General features: G+C 42.0%; 1 protein-coding gene across 1 annotated transcript in view; it reads left to right on the top strand.

The window, feature by feature from the left end:
* Positions 1-16,517, top strand: part of LOC132572013 (collagen alpha-1(VII) chain-like) — a 96,703-nt gene that overhangs the window by 10,993 nt on the left and 69,193 nt on the right. The window contains exons 10-20 of the mRNA XM_060238804.1: positions 2,837-2,941; positions 3,452-3,487; positions 3,962-4,083; positions 4,295-4,376; positions 6,005-6,052; positions 6,738-6,773; positions 7,759-7,890; positions 8,496-8,705; positions 11,822-11,857; positions 14,603-14,647; positions 15,678-15,749. Coding sequence (XP_060094787.1) covers positions 2,837-2,941; positions 3,452-3,487; positions 3,962-4,083; positions 4,295-4,376; positions 6,005-6,052; positions 6,738-6,773; positions 7,759-7,890; positions 8,496-8,705; positions 11,822-11,857; positions 14,603-14,647; positions 15,678-15,749 — 924 coding nt within the window. The remainder of the gene's footprint in view (positions 1-2,836; positions 2,942-3,451; positions 3,488-3,961; positions 4,084-4,294; positions 4,377-6,004; positions 6,053-6,737; positions 6,774-7,758; positions 7,891-8,495; positions 8,706-11,821; positions 11,858-14,602; positions 14,648-15,677; positions 15,750-16,517) is intronic.

Genomic DNA, 16,517 nt, shown 5'->3' with positions numbered 1-16,517 from the left:
CTTTGGAAGATGAGGTCTTCAAGATTCCTCCTGCGTTACAAGACAAAGGACCACCAAATCACTGACTGTCTCAGCAAAATCCATGGGGCCCATTTCCATCCATGAGGCCACTGCAGTGGACACAGTGGGCATCCCCTCAGGCTCCATACCCATGGCAACCTGTAAAATATGCCACAAAATCCAGATGGGACCACCAGGACCAATTCCACTCTGATGGAGATTCCCTCATCATGTTTATGACTCAGAGGATGCACTCTACCAGATTTCAGAAGCGGGTTCAGAGAGCACTTGAATGCCATCTCCTGATGATATGGTCATTGACTAGTCAGCTCCCACTCCAACAGAGGATGTATTTGGAGCAACTGATCCAAATGGCAAAAGCACTGGGTCTGGAGTTTAATGCTTTAGAGCTGCAACTGTTCACCTCTGTAATGAAGGTTTTTTACAGCCCTGACTCAGACATTATGACACTTCCACTGTTGCAAGGGATACATGGCATAGCTTTAGCCGTCTAAGTTAAGCTGGCCTCGACACCAGCATTGTCAAAGAAGAAGAAAAAGAGATTGGATTTATACCCCACCCTTCACCCAGTGTCTTAGAGCAGCTTATCTCCTGGAAAACGTCTATAGGATCAGGGAAGAAGGCTGTGACTACTTGTTTCACCATCCTCAAGCAAACTCCATAGCCTCAGAGGTCTTACCAGCCAAGGGAAGAACTGGAAGCCTTTCATTCCCCCTCAGTAAAGAGGGCAGAAAACTTGACCTACTCCTCTGGGGCTATGGAACTGAGAGTGGCTAACATTGGTATGGGAAAATGTGTCACAGTTTCTTGAGTTGCTGCTTATTGATAAGCAGAGTGTGGCTAAGGTCCTCATTGCAGAAGGGCAAAAGCTAAGGAAACAGCAGGGCAATTGGCTCTGGCAATATCATGCAGGGATATCCTCAGTTCTTCCACTGGATACAAGAACCAAAATAGAGGATCTCCCTTTTGAAGGTCGAGACCAATTCAATGACCAAAGTGATGTGGTTTTGGTTTGGATTAGGAAGAACGAGTTGGCGGCTAAAAACCTGGGCATATCCCATACTTCATTGACACCTTTTAAACAAAGGTACTTCCCAACACATACCCAGAGCCAGGCATCCCAAATTGAGGCCCTATTGTGCACAGGGCTACAGGTATCAGGCCCTCTGTCCCTCCAGGAAGGCTTCAGGCAATCCCAGACAACAGGGAAGAAACCCCTCCCAATCCTCTAGATACCAGTGCTCTAGAAGTGCCCCATCTGCCTGACTGGGTTCTGACCATTGAATTTTGGATAGGTTATCACAGGGGTGGAATTTTAGCAGGAGCACCTTTGCATATTAGGCGACACACTAGGCCTGATGTAGCCAATCCTCCAAGAGCTTACAAGGCTCTTTTTTGTAAGCTCTTGGAAGACTGGCTACATCAGGGGGGTGTAGCCTAATATGCAAAGAAGCTCCTGCTAAAATTCCACCCCTGGGTTATCAAAATTCTTTTATAAGTGGTGCTGAGTTACTGTTGATGGTTGAGTGTTATCCATAATAGAGGTTATTTTTTGGATTTCAGATCATTGCCTCCGCTTGAATACTCTCTGGCCCAATCCTACAAATCCTCTCCTCTTCTAATGCAGGAAGTTTCCTCTCTGTTACCAAAAGAGGCAATTACAAAGCTTGCTCCTGAGGAACAGTCAAATTGTTTTGGTTTTTTTTTTTTAATTAAATTTACTGAAGGTCTTCTTTTCTAGATATTCTGTCATTGGCAAAAACAGCGGGGGTAAAAGGCTCATCTTAGACCTAAGATCCCTGAATAAACATTTGAATGTCCCAAAATTCAGGGTGTTATCCATACAGGAGGTGATGCCCTTTATGGCTGTCAACATGTGGTTCGCCACACTAGGTTTAAAGGAACCATACTTCCATATCTCTCGGTACATGAGGACAGTAGGAAGTACTTGAGGTTCAACTATTCAGGTACCCCCTGTGAGTACACATTGCTCCCCTTTTCACTCACAGTGGCACCTGAAATATTTACCAAGTGTGTTGCAGAGGTTATAGCTCATATGAGGTTAAAAGGTTGTATAGTGTACCCTTACTGGATAGTTGGCTCTTCATCAATGACTCCCCAGGCAGGCTGGTCAACAACTTGAGCTTGCCCCTGCACACTGTTTAGTCACTTGGATTTTTGGTAAATTATGAGAAATCCTGCCTCATTCCCATTCAGTCTATTGACTTCATTGGGGTTTCTTTAGATTCCCTAAAAGGGAATGCATATTTGCCCCTCCCCAGGGCCAAGATTATGTTTGCCCTTGTTAAGAAATTTTTGTGACTAGCTGATGAGGACATGTCCTGCCTACCTTAAAACAACTTGGTGCTGGTAAAGACCTTTAAAGCCCTTTGCAGCCTAGGACCCATAGTTCTAAAGGGCAGTCTCCTCCCATATATCCCCATTCACCAACAGCAGGTGTCAGGCTGCCACCTACTGGCTCTTCCTCATTTAAGGTAGCCTGCGTGGTCTCAGCCAGATCCTGTGCCTTCTCCATTGCACTGCTCACTTTTTATGGAACAGACTCGCTAAAGAGGTAAGGGATGCACAATCTTTAGAAATTTTTTAGGAAGTGCTGCAGGGCCATTTTTTTTGTCAAAGCTTCTAATGGAATATAAATTGCAGGTATCTTTTGGGATATTTTTGTTTGTTTGAAGCTGTGATTCTTTTAATTATGATTTTTAAGCCATGAGGAAATGCGCAAATGTAAAGCTTGTAATAAATAAGACTGCTCCTTATATCTAATAACTAAATTGTATTCATTCTCTGTTTGCAGGGTCGGGAAGGTATTAAAGGAGAACGAGGGAGCAGTGGGCCCCCAGGAGCACCAGGGGCACCAGGTGTTCCTGGTGTGCCTGGGCAAGTGGGTCCACCAGGCCAGGTATGTAGCCAGCCACACAACATATTTTGGCTCCTCTTAAGCTATTTTTTGCTTCTTGTAGAAAGCTGAGCTGATAGCAAAACTAACTCTCAGCAGAGGCAGAAAAAAAAGAGAAAAAAGTAGAAGGCTTCTGTACTAAGAAGCTAAAATCAGAGCTGGGACCTGATCCTATGGTTGCTTTTGGCTTTTCACAGGGCCCTGAGTTCTATACTGTCTTTCTGGGCTTAGAGGAGAATTAGATCTTGTAAGAAACACACATGAAAAACTTCTGAGAACATAAGATGAGTTCTGCCAGATCAGACTAGTTGTCCATTTACTCCAACAAACTATTCCACACAATGGCCCGCCAGTTGCCCTGGAGGACCAACAAATGGCCAACTTTACTTACTATGGCTGATAGCCATTGATGATGAACCTATCTTCTTATTCTGATAGTTTGGGCAGAACTCATATCTATTACCCTTATTTAGTGCCTCTGTTTTGGTAACATTTTTGTCTTGCTGTTTATAGGGCATGCCAGGTCTCCCTGGAACTTCAGGACAAAAGGTAGGAAAAGCCTCCCTTTCCAAGGTCTGTGACAAATTTTGTGCGATAAACAAAGTTGGTTAGAGCTTGACCTATTCCTGTCCCTTACTGCAAGGTATTACTACTACTACATCATACTGCTTCTTAATTTATTTGTTTTAAGCAGACTACTAAAATATAGAAAAGGCTAGACCATAAGTTAATGACAGCAAGGTATTAGTGTTTGCCAGATCTTTGGGACATGAAGATTCAGCCTTGAAAGGCAGGGCAGGGCTTCACTGTGTTGATATAGAATAGAATAGTATCATGCTAGGACATGTCCATCATAAGGGTGGAGGAAGCATGCTGTGATTTAGACATCTCAGAATACCACCTCTGAGCAACAGTGCAGGTTTCATTGTTCCCTGTGCTTGGGATTCAAACTATTTTTCATCTGGAGGCAGAGGTAAATTTCCCCAGTTAGTTCCATAATCCTGACTTCTCATTCTGTTTCAGGGTGACAGAGGAGACACTGGACCCAAAGGAGAACAGGTGAATACCTATCAGTACCACAAGGCATTGGATAGTGCAGAATTTACCTGCTTGTTCATAGATGAAGAAGGGTATTCTGGTGTGGGGTATTCCTCCCATTCAATTCATACACAAGGATCTTTACATTAGACAAGGGCTGTCATCCCTTCTGATGGAAGAAGGCCTCATCCACTTCCAGTTCTGCCTGTTCAGTAGCAACAGGGAGATTTAAGAGCGTCTATCTTTTTCTTTTTTCACTTCAGGAGAAGGATACTGGGCAAGAACATGTCTTTGTATACTATTCCCTATCTGTATCAGATGTAAATCTCCAAAGATCCTGTTGGTTCAGCTACTCACGTGTCTCCATGAGGACTGCATATCTTATAAGTGTAACTTCTGCGTAAACCACAAAATGTGGATGGAAATTTCTTATTACTGGAAAGAACAGATAATAAGCACAGCAGCCATCTCACATTTGAAGTGTGGATGGTGTTCAGTGAAAGGAAATTGGATGGTAGTCAGTGAAAGGAAAGTGGGGGAAATAAGCAAAATGGCAGTAGGTGGAAATTACTTTGTGTGCAAGGCGTTCACTTCAACAGTGTACATAATTCTCTGCTTCTCCACTTTATTCTCAGTCCTGTAAAGTACCTTATGATGAGACAGAATAACTGGCTCAGGTTTGTGTACTGAGCTTCAAGAATGAGTAGCAATCTGAACATGCTATGACCTAGAGATTTGTCCCAAGATATTTCATGTCTGAAAATATACCCCCCCTCAAAAAAAAACACCCTTCCTGTTATTTTCTGTCAGCTAAAATAGTATTTGGAATTCCAGAATACTGATTTCCAAAAAAAACCCCTAGAAATATCTGGGAATATTCAAGGCCACTATTTTAAGGCTCCCAAGTCTACTTTTCTCCCATTTCTCAGGGATCCTCAGGGATCTCTGGCAATAGCAGGGAGGAGGGAGAGAGGCAGCTGCTCCAGGTAGTAGGATCTGATATTTTAGAGGAAGTGCTTGAACTGTCTGCCCAATCATGAAGATTCTGACTTCATGGCTCCGAGCATAGGTAAAAGAATAAAGGCAGTTTCATTTTTGAGCCAGATTTTTTTTGGAGTGTACTGCTGATGCCTGCCTGGGAAGACCTTCTTGTTCTCTGTTTACTGGACATTTTCAGGACTGGTGGAATTTGTTTCAAAATATTCAAAGTTCTTCTGTGTGTTTTCCATGCTCTCAATTGCACATTCCAAGATTTTATCCACATTCTTTCATTAGAATGGGCATTTTAAAACAGCAGAAGCAAGGGGCATCATCTTCTAGAAAGAACTAAATACAATCTAAGGTTACATTTACCGTATTTACAATATTAAACCTTTACAATCTAAATGGCACAACAAAAAAAGCCAAAAATTGCTCATGAAGCTAATTTTGAGAAATGTCCTTCAAACAGTGTTTGCATATATAATACAATTTTTAATTTCATACAGCAATCTAGTTGGGAATGTTGAAATGAGGAAGCCCATTAAGATTTGTATTTTATAATATTATTAGTTTATACACAGCTGTAACAGACTGCACTTTTAAAAGCTTAGAAGAGCTGTTGATGTGCATAGTAATAACTTTTTTGGTCTTTATTTCAAGATAGATATTTTGGAGCATTTTCTGAAGTCTAATTAGAAGCTATTAAAATCTGAACACATAAATTTGAGTCCATCAAAGCCTTTTTTTAGACTGGTACTGAACCATTCTGCATTTACCATTGAGAAAAACCATTATCTTGGCCTGGGGAGTGATTTTGTGAGACCCGTGAGGATGCCCCACATGTACAGTGAAATCCAATTACTGCATGTAAAATGGGCTGATGCCACTTGCCTCTAGATAGAAAGTTATCTGAAGTCTTTCTACAACCTTTTCATTGATTTCCACTCTGTCCAAGGTACACAACTAAGCTGCATTACCTGTGCTTCTTGAGAGTGCTAGAGAAACTCAGTAATTTTGGTTGTCTTTTTCTCCCTTCACTTTAACTAGGGGAAACCTGGGGATCCTGGACAACGAGGCGAACCTGGAACAATACCAGTGAGTTACCAGTAACATTTTTTTAAATCTTGAATGCCTAATAAAAGTATGTTACACAATTTCTTACCTCCATATTACCTTGGTTGTAGACACTAAATACAGGAGGAATTGTCTTCACCTGAAGTGTACGTGCAACTTGCCTGCTAGTGTAAAATGAAACTATTTCCTCTGCAGGCATTTTTTTTGCAGTATAGCTGGTCTCTGCCACTTGAAGTCCATAGTGGGTAGCACTATAAAGGTTAGACTGTAGCAGTTGGTGGAATGGTAACCTATATCGCACTGTCCTATTCCTAACCTAAATCCCACTTATTGCAGCACCTCCTGCCAGTGCAGCTTTCTGTTGGTAATTTTAATTGGACCTACATCTCTGAGAGAGCACGTTTTATGTAGGTATCACAGAAGTTTATTCGGTGTGGATTCAGCTAGCATAGAGGAAGACCCTAGCCTACATGTGGATTCCCTTACTGTGTTAACCCCACTCCCCATGCAGAGGTTGCTCTTGCTCTAACTTCTTGATATCTTAGTTGTGCTCCACTGGACTGTTTCTCATTAACAAAGATGGCAAACAGGAAAGATAGGCAGTTTTCCTGGAAGGCACAGAGTAAACCTTTTATTTGTTATTTATTTTAAATGATCTTGTTTTACTTATTGGAGATTATTTCTCTTTCTTTCTTTTTTTTTGTAGAATGTTGAACGTGCCCTAGACGCCTATGGTATTAAGGTATAAGTTAGCAACTGTGTTTGCTTGCTTACATTTGGGCTATATTTTTCAATGTCTGTCTGTCATGATCCCCTCTGTGGGTGCTGCAAGCAGTTGAATGAAAACTGGAATCTTCATCTGAGTTGCTGAAGGCCAAGAGGGATTGCTATGGAGTCCACAGAAGGTGTCAGAATGCCAGAATCTTGGATGTGTGGAGTATGACAGTTTTATGGGGCTAGAGAGCATTCAAAGAGTTTTCCATCATTTTCCCCATCTACATCAAAAGATTCCCAGGAGGAATTATGAGATAAATTCTGAATCTGAGTAAAAACCCACCCAAGCCTTGGTCAGGAAGCTGAGAGATTAAATAAACTACGAGGGACAGGATGATTTACTTTTAAAGTAGAAAATAAGGGATCTAAGTAAAATAAATAATAAACAAATAAGTTATCTGAGTATGCATAGTCAATAGTTCCTGCTATTTACCTTCTGTAGACATGAATGATAACGTGGGTAGGCAGTTAAGTAAGGGTCAATAAGGGTACCCTTGCTGCTTCTCAAAAGCAGGGTTGTACTTGAGCCGAGCCATACCAGAGCACAGCTTATGTTTGGATCTGGAGTGGTGATGTCATTGCCCAGAGCTCCTTCTGGCTCTGTTTCCAGTAAGTTCCAACAGCTTCACCATAATGGTTAGTACTGTACCATGTAGGCTTACAGCGCTGCTTCTCAGTGTCTCAGACTGTGAACTGGGTATAATAGGTATTGCTACCCACCTGTGTCCTGTACAACCCTCACTCCTCTCTCCCCATATTTGTTTGCAAGCTCACCAACATCTTCACAGGTAGACATTGGGTTTCATGTGTCATCCAGAGCAAAAAGCTTGCTCCATTTCTAGAGGCTTAAAAGGGTGTAGAAGGCATTCTGTACTTGTGACAGCATGTGTTGTAGACTGAGACTAGACATTCTTCTTTTCACTTCTTCTGTAAACAAATTCCCTTTCCCACAGATTTCCTTACTGCGGGAGATCACTGGTGCCTATGATGGGAGCGCTGATCAATTCTTGCCTGTGCCTGACCGCCGAAGGGTCCTAAAGGGTGACAGAGGGGACCCAGGAGAAAGGGGTCCTCCAGGCAAAGAGGTGAAGTAGAGCTGTTCTTGCACAAGAATTACTTATAGCCCTACAACCTTTCTGTTGGCCTAGCTTGCAGAATGCTCTTAACACAAATAGTATGCAACCTAACCTCTGTAATCAGTTTATGTAAGGTCTTCCTTAACCCCAGGGTCAGTGGGCCTTCATCTGAAGTAGAATTAAAATGGATTCTAATTAGCATTGGCATTACCTGAACCACTTTATTTTATTATTTTTGGAAAAATTCTCTGCAGAGACTCTGAGGAAACTAATTCACTGATTTTGCAATCAAAGTTTTTTAATTCCATGAAGAAGTGTTGAATTCATAAGATTTTAGGCCTTCGTGGAGTAAACATGAAACAGAAAAGTACAATAGAATAAGAACTATAATAAACCCAAATTGAACCCCCATCTTTTGGGGTGTCTCTGATTATCAGTAAAGAAATGAGTTGTTGTCATTTGCCTGGTTGACAACCTTACAGAGGAAGGAACCAGATTCTGTTGCTGTTATTAGACTCAGTAGACAGCAGCATTATTTGGCACTGACACATTGGATATACATGTCTCTGAATGTTCTCTGCAGAGAAACCTACTCAAACTTGTGTTCCTTGCAGGGTGTAATTGGATTCCCTGGAGAGAGAGGACCAAGGGGAGATAAAGGAGACCAAGGTCCACCAGGCCCACAAGGCCCAGTAGGTCGAGCCATTGGAGAACGGGGACCAGAAGGGCCACCAGGCCAACCAGGAGAGCCTGGGAAACCTGGAATTCCAGGAGTACCAGGCCGAGCTGGAGAACTTGGAGAAGCTGGGAGGCCTGGAGAGAAGGTGAGTCAAAGATAAAAAATCAAGGATAGGAAATATTAAAAAGCCCCTTAATTGATATGGCCCATATGTGGTCAAGAAGATATCAGGCTGCAAGTAATTGTGGTCTTTGCTTCCAGTGACCATATTTTGTGTCTGTTATCCTAAAATCTTGACATGTATGTGAGGCAGAGCATAGACCAATGGGGGTAACTCATGAATAGGAATATTCTAGGAAAATTGTGGACAAAATTGTGAACAGTTTCAGGCATGAGTTTTCCATTTACATATTTTTTTTATATAAAAAGTGTTCTACCACAACTTTCTAAAAACCCAGGACAATTTAAAAAGAAATTCAATTATATAAAAGTATCAAAATCAGACAAGGGGCTAACAGCAAACTTGCAGCACAGCAGCAATAAAATGGCATTCAGCTTTTAAGTTCTTTGGGAAGGCTGCTAGTATTAGCTCTGAAACTCAGCAGAGGTGAGGTATAAATCAAGGAAGTCTTACTAAGGGATTAAAATTAAGAAAAGCCCCTGGTTCTGACCTTATTCCAATGAGTTACTCAAGGCTGATTCACAGTGGGGAGCCGCAGTCTTGGCCCCAATTTTTACTAAAATTAATTCCAGTGGGCAAATGCCTGATTCATGGAGACGGTTGATTATTGTCCCAATATTTAAAAAGGGGTCTACATTGGACCCCTCCTACTATTGATGGATTAGCCTCCTTTCGTCTTTGGGAAAGTTATATTCTGATAAAGATCCTAAAATCACTCTGGCATTAGCAGAATTTGTTTCAGTCCTTTTATACCTTGCATCCAAAAAATGAGGAATGAGAATCATCTTCTGTTCAAGCTTTGTTGATCAATGAGTTTCTAAGGGAATGAAAAGGAACTCGTCAGAGAGGTACAGTTGTTGGAAGTTATAATTCATGTTAGTAGCTCACTCCTGTTTTTTTAAAAAAAAAACTATTATGAAAACAGGAAGATATACAATCACAGTTGTACATATAATATACATAAAGTGTGGTCCATTTTAAAATTACAGTTTTAAAAATCAGACGGTTTCTGCTGACAGAAGGGGAGGGGTCACTGATTCCTCCCCCAAAGCATTTCTGGGAAATCCTCTGTACTCTAAGAGCAGCATTTCAGGAGATATTTGGGGGTGCAATGGGAAAAGAGGAGGAGGAGAAGGAGATGATGATGATGATGATATTGGATTTATATCCCGCCCTCCACTCCGAAGAGTCTCAGAGCGGCTCACAATCTCCTTTACCTTCCTCCCCCACAACAGACACCCTGTGAGGTGGGTGGGGCTGGAGAGGGCTCTCACAGCAGCCGCCTTTTCAAGGACAACCTCTGCCAGAGCTATGGCTGACCCAAGGCCATTCCAGCAGGTGCAAGTGGCTGAGTGGGGAATCAAACCCGGTTCTCCCAGATAAGAGTCCGCACACTTAACCACTACACCAAACTGGCGTGGTGGTGAGAAGGTGAGAAATTTCTGCTCTGCTAGAGGAAATCCCTCCATTAGTGGATGCTTTCTGCAGGATTCCAAACATTATATAATTGATTTTATTCTTGTTCATTATTACCATTCTCCACTTTTTAATAACTAGGGTTGCTTGACATAATAGCAATACCTTACATCCTTCTGAGTCATTCTGAATATGTCTCTGACCTTTTCCAGTAAAAAAGACACATTCATTCTAGCTGCTATAATAAGGTTCTTGTCTCTAAGGTCAGCAGTAGACCTCTAAGAACATAAGAGAAGCCATGTTGGATCAGGCCAATGACCCATCCAGTCCAACACAGTGGCCAATATATGTGTGTGTGTGTATATATATATATACACACATATACATACATACATATACACACATATACACACACACACACACACACACATATATATATACTGTTGCTAATAGCTGCTTATGAACCTCTGCTCCGTATTTTTATCTTACCCCCTCTTAAAGCTGGCTATGCTTGTAGCCGCCACCACCTCCTGTGGCAGTGAATTCCGCATGTTAATCACCCTTTGGGTGAAGAAGTACTTCCTTTTATCCGTTTTAACCTGACTGCTCAGCAATTTCATTGAATGCCCATGAGTTCTTATATTGTGAGAAAGGGAGAAAAGTACTTCTTTCTCTACTTTCTCCATCCCATGCATAATGTTGTAAACCTCTACCATGTCACCCCGCTGTCGACGTTTCTCCAAGCTAAAGAGCCCCAAGCGTTTTAACCTTTCGTCATAGGGAAAGTGTTCCAACCCTTTAATCATTCTAGTTGCCCTTTTCTGCGCTTTTTCCAATGCTATAATATCCTTTTTGAGATGCGGTGACCAGAATTGTACACAGTATTCCAAATGATGGGTTATGTATGGGTTCAGCTTATAGGATATCAAGTACCATTGGAATTGGATCTTACAAAAGATATTGTTTAAATTAGTTAATATTAAGTTAGGCTGTCAATGACAAGATCTGTTTCTGTTCTCTAAAATCATAATGCATAAATATTTTTCACATTTCTTTTGAAAATTGCTGCCTATCAACCCTTTCATTAGTAATTTCAAAGGAGTTATTCCTTAACCTATGTCTTCTTAGGAATGATAGTACAGTATTATGTATCTAATCATGCAGTTCCTGTAATGGAATATCATTGATTTTAAAAAGAAGAGTAGGTGGCAGTCTCCCTTGATTCCCGCTCCCACTGCAGACCCCTTCTGCCCCCCTTTTTGCTGTTCCTGAGTCCCAGAAGCAAAAATGTGTGGGGGAGAGAGGGGAGTGCTCCATGAGCTGCAATAGGAGAGGAAAGTCACAAAGGCTTCAGGTGGATACACCCTGTACTTATAATTTGACCATATTTTCCAGTTTTATTATGTGTGCTGATATGTGATAGTATGTAATACTGTGTACATATTAATGTAATTTGGAGATTAAACCCTGTCATAACGGCTATTCCTCATTCATGAATTAAAAATGCTTTACTTTTAAGTTTCCTTAAAGAAAGTAGACCTATATGTTCCTAGTGTTAATATCTTCCATAACTGGAATATTTTTGTTCATTATAAAATACAGTTTTAATGGGCCTTGAGAAAAGGGTTCATTTATTTTTCTAACTTCTTTTTTTTAAATTCAAGGGTGATCGGGGTGAGAAAGGTGAGCGAGGAGACCAGGTAGGTGTACTACATAACCCACACAATTATTTACTTGGATTACAGTCTTAGTGTTACATTTTGCTAGTATGCTGGGTTATAGATCTCACTTTATCAAAAGCATCTGAAATCCCTTCTCTGGGTGCTGTTGAGTTGATACACGTAGATGGTATGACTTGGAAATACTGATGATGCGGGCATCTGTTGGGGTCAGGCTGTGTATCACATGAGTTCCATGGTTAAAACTCTAAAAACCTAATTTGGCCCTAGAGAGCAAATATTGCTTGGGGTTGTGATGCTGGGTAAATGGAGGCAGTTAATTCTTTGCATACATGCATGCTCTTTTTGCAATATAACCCTCAGGCTGCTTTAAGACTCCAGAAGGGGAAAAAAACAGGTATTCATATTGTGCCTTTCTTTTTCTTTTTGCACTGATGCTCAAAGCAATCCAAGGAGCATTAGGGTTTGTAGAATCTTTCGGGCTCAAGTGCCGTGTTCTACTGGAGAAAGTGTTTCTTCCAGACGTTTCGTTCTTGGCTGCGGAGAACATCTTCAGTGGCGTTGTAGCCGGAGCAGGCGCTCTGACCTTCTTGGCTGCTGTGCATTGAGTGAGGCCAGGGCTGCTGGAGAGCTGCTATTTTTAGGCTGGAGAGGGTGTGGTGAAAAGGCAATAGGTTTGTGGATGTGCCCATTGTTTGGTGGGGCTTCCTGGAAGGGTAGTGATAAGGAAACTGGCTGTTGAATGTGACCATTGGTTTGTGTTAATTGCTGGGAGGGTTGGAAGGGGTGTGAAGAAAAGGAAGATGGTTGTTGACTGTGCTGATTGTTCTGTGGAATGTACTGGTTGTTCTGTGAATTTCTGCAATTTATAGTCTGTAGGGTGTTTTGCAGAGCTGGATACCAAGATTGGTGGATGGAAATGCCTTCTTCCTTGTTGATTGAGGAAATGGCATGGGGGCGGGTTAATACCCCCTTTCCTAGTGTTGTGGCTCCAATCCATATTCCCTGATGGGTACTTTTTAGGGCCTCGTTATATAAGTTGGATCCAGTCTAAATATTCTGCTAACAGAAGGCATATACATCAGTCGAACAGAAATTTCCTCTCACCTCCGTATTGCAACCCATTGATCTCTCCCAAATGCTGCTCCTGAGAGATAGGGAACCCTCAGGAATGGCATAAGGGACAAACTGGGGGTTTGCTGCAGGTTGAGGGAATTAGTGAAATTAGATCTCTCTGTTAGTGGATTTAGCCTGGATCCAACTTTGTCTTAAGTTTCAATAATGGAATTCTAATGAAACATATAGTTTGGTGCTTAGAGATCATACTAGAATATTTGCACAAGGTTAGTCGGATACTCCTGTATTGACAGTTTAGGTAATTATTCACACAGGTAGTGATCCAAACTCCTAAGACACTGGAATTTGTAGGACAGCTTCCTGGAGACTAGTCTTTATGCCAACATGGAGGAAGCATCTCAGAAGATGACAGTGTTTCCCTTTTAACTATGTGTGCTGGCTTATTTCCTCACAGAGGCCTCTGTATATTTAACAGTTATTTGGTAATGAAAATTCAACAGATGCATGTTCTCTCAGTATCTGACCAGTAGAGTTTCTTCATTATGCGGCTATTCAGTGTTCAAGCACTTGTTAATAAAGGGACTGCAGCATTAAAGTATCTACAGAGGTCAACTACATGTTACACACAAATGATATTGCTTCTTAACATGAAAAGTAGCTTCCAGACTAGGGAATTTAGATCATGAAGTGTTTGTGTAGGGGGGGGAATGCATAACCTTTTCCATGCCTACTCTTAGTGTGTTCCACCCCATGGCTTTCCCTTTCCACAGAATTAGAATCTCAGTTCCCTCTAATGTCTGATCCTATAGCCTGGGGCAGCTGCCTCTCCCTCCTCCCTCCTATTGCCAGAGATCCCTGAGAAATGGGGAAAAAACAGCCTTGGGAGCCTGAAAATATTGGCCTCAAGTATTTCCATATATTTCTAGGATATCAGGGTGTTGCAAATTCCCCAAGAACATAATGGAAAAACAAGCAAACATGAAAAGGGTTAAACATCCCCTTTTCCGTTTTTTCCTTGCTCCTTTTCCACTCTGAGTCTCTCTATTCTAAGACAAGGGTCCCCAATCCCCGTCTGTGGACTGATACTGGTCCATGCCCTTTTAGCAACTGGGCCGTGGAGTGAGGCAGAGGTGCTGCACCTCCCCTTTTGCCCACGTAGGAGAGGCAGCCTCGTAGTGAGACAGAGCAGCCCCACTGCCCCTTTTGCCCACGCAGGACCCAGTTGGACAAAAGAGGTAGTGTGGCCTTGCTCCAAAGCACCACTTATTTCATCCGCCCAGGTCCCAGGCAGGCGGAAGGGGCAGTGCGGCAGTGACCTTTGCCTATCCCTCATTTAAAGACCCCTGTGGGGGACAGGGATGGGGCGTGGGTGGGGGGCAGCCTGGGGTGGCAAAATTCCAGCACCCCCTCCCCCACCAGTCCATGGAAAAATTGTTTTCCATGAAACTGGTCCCTGGTGCCAAAAAGGTCAGAAGCCACTGTTCTAAGGCCACACTTTAAAAAAATCATCAGGCTGTGTTTCATGTATAGATATTCTTGCAGACTACCAGGGAGCCAGTCTTCCCCACACCTCCCATGTCTTTTGAAGTGTTCATGCTCTGTGGTCTTATTTCATTGAGAGTGAATGTAATTGAATCTCTAACAAAGCATTAATGTCCTTGGTCGTTATGCTATATTTCTTGTCCCCAGGGTAGAGATGGTTTACAAGGCCCTCCAGGGCCACCAGGACCCAAGGTGAGTTGATCATTCCTGACCATCCCCTTTGATCAGTATTCTCTGGATGCTGGATCCACAATCATATGCAGTGTAAAGTCATTGCAACTGAGCTGTATCTTGAGCGTCTTCAGTTTCATGAGGGGATTTGCTTGCTGCCCAGCATCTTATCCTTTGTGGATTATTTCCTATTATTATAGATACCTGAAAGTGGAAATCTAAAAATACTGCCAGATTCAGCAAACACAATGCTCTCCTAGTTATAGGTGAAATCTGAAACATATGGTGAATACAACCTCTCCTCTTTCAGGGCAATATGTCAATCATATGGTATGTGGGTGGGGGTAAAAGTAAAGTTGAAGGTAGTCCCCTGTGCAAGCACTAGTCGTGTCCGACTCTGGGGTGACGTTGCTTTCACAAAGTTTTCACGGCAGACTTTTTACGGGGTGGTTTGCCATTGCCTTCCTCAGTCATCTACACTTTCTCCCCAGCAAGTTGGGTACTCATTTTACTGACCTTGGAAGGATGGAAGGCTGAGTCAACCTCCAGCCGGTTACCTAAACCCAGCTTCCACCAGGATCGAACTCAGGTAGTGAGCAGAGCTTAGGACTGCGGTACTGCAGCTTTACCACTCTGCGCCACAGATATGTCACATCAGGATAGTCTGTTTAGGTATAGCAGTTTCTGCATCTCCACTAGATCATAGGATTTCACATTCTTTCTGGGTTTCCAAACATCCTCACAAATGTTCTCTAGGTGTGGCAGAAGCTTGTGATATCTGTTGGATAAAGCATTGTGGAATACTGGAATGCTCAGGGGATGCAACCAGATGGTCATCATGCATTTTCCATCCATGCAATTCTTTTAATTCTGGGTATTCGCTAAACACATTACTCTCTACTAATATACTATTTAGGAAAATCCTAGAATGATTAATGTGACTTTTAATTATGGTATTAGGAACACCGGTGGGAATGCATAGATTTGCTAGGCGTATGTAAGACAGACAGATCCCCTACTCTAGTTGTCTCATGCATTTGTGTATTTTCAGATAGACATGATGGATGGGATCGTCTCAGGGCTTCCTGGAGAACGAGGATCTATAGGACCCAAGGGAAACAAGGTTAGTGGACAGATGCTTCACCTTTTCTTGTGCTTCCCATCATATTTTATGGGGTGACCTTTGGTACTGCAGGAGAAAGGGTGCTGATTAACTGGAGACATTCCGTAAAACCCTTAGGTGCCTTAAGTGGGGATAGAGCTGTACATTCTGGAATGCTGCCCCTTGAGGTTAACATTTAGTGTTGCTTTGTGCATTTCACCATAACTATTGTGAATCATGATGAAGGTATGCCACTTCCTTATAAATTTCTCTAATTGTTGATTATGACACTAGAATCCCATCTGATTACTGATAGTGATTTCAGTGCTGAGTGAAATGAGTTGTATCTTTATTCATTGATATTTATAGGATTGAATATTTAATTTTCCTGTTACTCAAACCAGAGAGCCCTGCAAATCATAACAGAATCTGAGATATCTGTATTGTAAATTCTCTCAAATTTCCTGGTGTTCAGTATGGCTACAGCCTCTTAAATAGTTCTTGGTAGTCTTTTAATCTTCATTTAAATATAAATGTATTTGCTTGATACCAAAGCTAATAGAGGTGTCTTTCTGAAATAACTTCAGTAAATAATAGTGCCACAAGGAATGGCCACAGGTGTAGCTGCTGAGATTGATGTGGCAGTATTAGTTGTCCATTGAGTATTATGGGTGAAGGGAAAGTAAGGTGTGAATCCCATAGATGAGTTCAATGTATGCTGGATAGCCTCTGCTGTGGAGCATATTTCCTGTTCTGCTAGCACTTCTGTTTGCTTAAGAGCTAATTGAA

This window comes from Heteronotia binoei, chromosome 5, assembly GCF_032191835.1.
Source record: "Heteronotia binoei isolate CCM8104 ecotype False Entrance Well chromosome 5, APGP_CSIRO_Hbin_v1, whole genome shotgun sequence".
Taxonomy (NCBI): Eukaryota; Metazoa; Chordata; class Lepidosauria; order Squamata; family Gekkonidae; genus Heteronotia; species Heteronotia binoei.
Note: the sequence above shows the minus strand (reverse complement) of the source record. Positions and strands in the feature narration are given on the sequence as shown.